Source organism: Rutidosis leptorrhynchoides, chromosome 11 (genome assembly GCF_046630445.1).
Source record: "Rutidosis leptorrhynchoides isolate AG116_Rl617_1_P2 chromosome 11, CSIRO_AGI_Rlap_v1, whole genome shotgun sequence".
In the NCBI taxonomy this organism is placed as follows: domain Eukaryota; kingdom Viridiplantae; phylum Streptophyta; class Magnoliopsida; order Asterales; family Asteraceae; genus Rutidosis; species Rutidosis leptorrhynchoides.
In genome coordinates this window covers 164,894,239-164,898,447 of record NC_092343.1, presented here as the reverse complement: position 1 = coordinate 164,898,447, position 4,209 = coordinate 164,894,239, and the positions used below count along the sequence as shown (strand labels likewise).

Genomic DNA, 4,209 nt, shown 5'->3' with positions numbered 1-4,209 from the left:
TTAAAGATCGCAAGGTATGTATCTCTTTCGCCTACTTTCATGTCTTCAAATTAGCGCTACTAATTTGAACTTTTGATAAATGCCTATTAAAGACATGCCAAAATTGGTAAAATCATTCACACGAGGGCACCTCACAGTCGCAATATATTCTCCCGCTTCGCCCAATCAAAATCAGGGTAGGCTTTTCTTCGTTCTTGTCTTCATTGTGTAAACCCAAAGATACTTCCTTCTCCATCTTCTTCTCCGTTCTTTTTTTTTAATGATTTGACGAAAGTGGAATTTGTAGCAAAAGAGCTCGAACCAACATCAAGCAATATACGTTGATTGCAGTGGGCAGCAGCAATAGAAAGTCTGGGTTATGACAGCAGCAATTCAGATAAGAGTTTTGGGATGAAGCAAAGACCCGATGGTGATATTGAAATCCATGAAAATTTCTGAAAAGAAGATTTCCACATACCGACGTGCTAAAAAATGTGACTGAATTCTTAAACCCGATGTAACTCAATTCTAGTAACTAGTATAAATGTTGGCAAAACTCGAGCTGTTCATGTTGCAGATTTTAAAATTAACGCGAGACTGTGAGAGGTCTGTTGTGCCTGAAAACCATTTGAATGTAAGTTTAGATTTATCTGAATCTCATGCTGTTACTGCAGATATTACCACGGGTTCAAAACACCACATCGCTCAGTGTTCCTATTTTTTAAGACTACAAACAAGACAATACGTACTAATTGTTTGTTGTGTGGTTGGAACCTAAAATTAATTAATCCATGATGCTGACTTCACCGACTTCTCCTAATGGGTTACTGAAAATATTGAGATCCTACTGTTGGCATGCTGTATGGTACAATGTATCTGTGCCACATGTTCTTGTTTGTTAAAACTGATATATGTGCGTGTAGTAAAGTTATTTTTCGTTCACAGTAAATATGCAAAGATAAATTAATGTTTGTATAAGCACTATTTGGAAATGGGTATATTGTATTCAATCAAATCAATACCTAATCGTAAAATTGTTGTGGGATTATCACTTTTTTGCCCATTTTTTCACCCTTTTTTGCCTCAGAGCCCAAAAAAAAAAAAAAATTTGCCAGCCCGTGCAAGTCGCAAGAAACCTTGCGACTAGACCCGCGCAAGGCGCAAGTTTGAGACCTTGCGCCTAGCGGCATTGCGACCTTATCTGATCAGAACTGAATTTTCTGGATAAGATTTCGTCAGATTTCCGAGATTTTTTTGGATAAGATTATATCAGTAAATAAAGAATGGCCGTGGAAGAGTTCATACACACTCTCATATTCCATTATTTCAAATTCATTTCAGAGATTATTGGCATCAAAAGGTACACATTTAAGCATTTTTGCAATTATTTTAATGTTAATGAATTGTCGTAATGATGATAAATTTGTTGTTCATCTATGTTGTGGGGGTTCTTTCCAGTTTATTAACAACATTCCCATATATTTTCCCCTAGATTGTTTTTGAATTCAGTTAAAACTCCCAATTGCACCCGAAAAACCCATGAATCGAAGAATATTGTTGAAAAATGTTCTTAATAAGCTTAATATGCCACTCATTGCACCTGTTTCAATGAGATATTTGGTAGATAATCATGTTTTTGATATTACGGATGATTATGAAGACTTTCATGAGTTTATACAATACGCAATCGCAAACGCCCCTATTGATATTTATATTGTCGAGAGAGTACGAACGCACCAGCTTCAACGAAACCCAGAAACACACGAGCTACAACCATACCCAGAAACACACCACCCACAACCAAACCCAAAAATACACTGCCCACAACCAAACCAAGATACACACCATCACCAACAAAACCCAGAAACACACCTTCTAGAACCACCTCCAAATGTCTATAATAACAATTTAGAAAAGGATCTTCCTGAAATACCACCTCCAAACATAGAAGAGTTTGATTTTTTTAACCATGGTGTTGAGAACATATGTAAAATTAAAAAAAATAGACCACCCGTTTGAATCTGTTGTTGCATCTAGTGATTCTGATGACGCAAAAGACGGAGAAGATGAAGATGAAGATGAAGAAGAAAAGCAAGATTTATTCTGGAATATGCCACGTCTTTTGAGTCAACAAGAGGAAGAGCCTGAATTTACCACACAAATACCAACCACGTATCAGGTATCTGATTTAATTAGTGTTCGTCAGACGTTTTTGAATAAGGATGACTTTTTAAACAATCTGTTTAGAAAATGCCTTGAAGAAAACTTCCAAATCAAGTCGGTAAAGTCAGAAAAATCTCGATACACAGCTAAATGTGTGTTGCCAAACTGCGATTGGAGATGTAGTGCTTACAAAATAAGACACACTGAGAACTTTATGGTTAAAAAATTGTATAACGTACACACTTGTTCACGCACACAAATTATGGGAAACAATAAACATGCAAGCAAAAAAGTGTTGGGTAGTATTCTTATGGATTCATTCAAATATGCAAATCAAGAATATAAACCGAAAGATATACGCGACGATATAGGCAACCGGTTTGGTGTGAGCATATCTTACAATCAAGCACGGAGGGCCAAATGTCATACATTACAAAATGCTTTGTGGCAGTAGTGATGACTCGTTCCGAATGCTTCCAATTTACCTATATAACATCATGATCTACAATCCAGGAAGCGTAACTAATGTGATCACTAACAAGGAAAATAAATTTCTGATGTGTTACTATTCTCTTGGCGTAGTTGTAAGTATTAAAATAATTATTGCTTTTATTTATCATTTTGTAGATGGCAAGGTAAAACACATATATTAGTGTTTCTGTTTAGGCGCTAAGGTAAAACTTGCGCCATTGCATATGCGTTGCAACCATACGCAAGTTTTGCCTTGTGCCCTAGCGTAAAGGTTGCAAACATATGCAAGGTACCACTTGCGCCTTTGCGTAAAGGTTGCGACCATTCGCAAGGTACCCCATGCGTCTTCCAAACCATGCGCAAGGGCGTAAGGGAACTTGTGTATAGTGTGAAACCATACGCAAGAACCCCTTTGCGTCCTTGCATCTTTCATTTTTTTATTTGTTTTGTAAATCTACCATACAGGTTCGATCATTTGTTCAATGTTGTTGTCCGATAATCATAGTCGATGTTGCGCATTTGAAGTCAGGTTATTTGGGGACTAATTTAGTCGCTGTCGCAATGGATGGTAATAATAGAATTTTGCCATTGGGATATGGAATTGGTGAAGGAGAGACAAACGAGGTTTGGTCATGATTTTTTGGAAACCTAAGAGATCATTTAATGCTTTGTGGTATGGGTGATCGTATGTCAGAGCTTACTTTTATATCTGATCATGCCCCCTTCAATAGCACATGGTATTTCAAATGTCTTTCCCAAAGCGTTTCATGGTTTTTGCGCACATCATTTGTTCATGAACGTCAAGGAAAAATCCATAAAATTAAAGTATTTCGAATGACACTATTGGAAAATGGTTAAGGCTTACCGTGCGTCGGATTTTCAGGATCATCTTAGTGTATTTCAAAGAAGATTGAAAGTGACTTACAAATATCTACAAGACATTGGTTTCCAGAAATTTTTGCAGAAATAGAGCTGAACATGTTAGGTTTTCATATCTTACTAGCAACATTGTAGAGTCTATCAACGCACTAAGTAAACATGCTCGAAAACTACCTGTTTGCATGTTATTGGAATTTTTCCGTGCTTCAGTACAAGATTGGTATTTCAAACATCGCAACACATCAGTTAGTCTTACTTCCATGGTTACTCCATATGCTGAACGTAAACTAGCCAAAAGGATGAAAAAATCTAGAAGGTCTCAAACAATCCCATCGACAAACAATCTAATAGAAGTTCGTGATGGACGAAAAAATGGGATGGTTAATCTAGAAGATAGAGTGTGTTCATGTGGCCAGTGGCAATTATAGGGTATACCATGCGGACATGTTATTGCAGCAGCACGACGCTTCGAAGTAGAGGATGTTACTTGTTATGTATCACGTTGGTTAACGACCGAAACTTATATAAATACGTATGTGGAACATATCCTATCTTTACCCCATTGGTCAGAATGGTCAGATCCGGGGCCCGACGTTTTACAAATTGTAAACCCCCCCCCAATCCAGTGAAAAGAAAACCTAGACGCCTAAAAAGTACAAATCGTTAACCTTCACAAGGTGAAGAAACTTCCAAAACAGTAAGAACATGTACTCGTTG

The 4,209-nt window shown here is 37.2% G+C and overlaps 1 protein-coding gene across 1 annotated transcript; it reads left to right on the top strand.

Annotated features, from left to right (window-relative positions):
• Window positions 1-2,089: 2,089 nt before the first annotated feature.
• On the top strand, window positions 2,090-3,920 carry LOC139875197 (uncharacterized). Its single transcript, XM_071862543.1, has 4 exons — window positions 2,090-2,527; window positions 3,079-3,237; window positions 3,308-3,438; window positions 3,578-3,920. The coding sequence occupies exons 1-4, from the start codon at window positions 2,090-2,092 to the stop codon at window positions 3,918-3,920; spliced, it is 1,071 nt and encodes a 356-aa protein (XP_071718644.1).
• Window positions 3,921-4,209: the final 289 nt, after the last annotated feature.

What these genes read in the sequence shown, in the direction of transcription:
- LOC139875197 (XM_071862543.1), top strand. Translation starts at nt 2,090, where the DNA reads ATGCCACGTCTTTTGAGTCAACAAGAGGAAGAGCCTGAATTTACCACA. An exon ending in ATATAGGCAACCGGTTTGGT is followed by an intron (nt 2,528 to 3,078) that starts GTGAGCATATCT and finishes TCTACCATACAG; the next exon opens with GTTCGATCATTTGTTCAATG. An exon ending in GTGAAGGAGAGACAAACGAG is followed by an intron (nt 3,238 to 3,307) that starts GTTTGGTCATGA and finishes ATCGTATGTCAG; the next exon opens with AGCTTACTTTTATATCTGAT.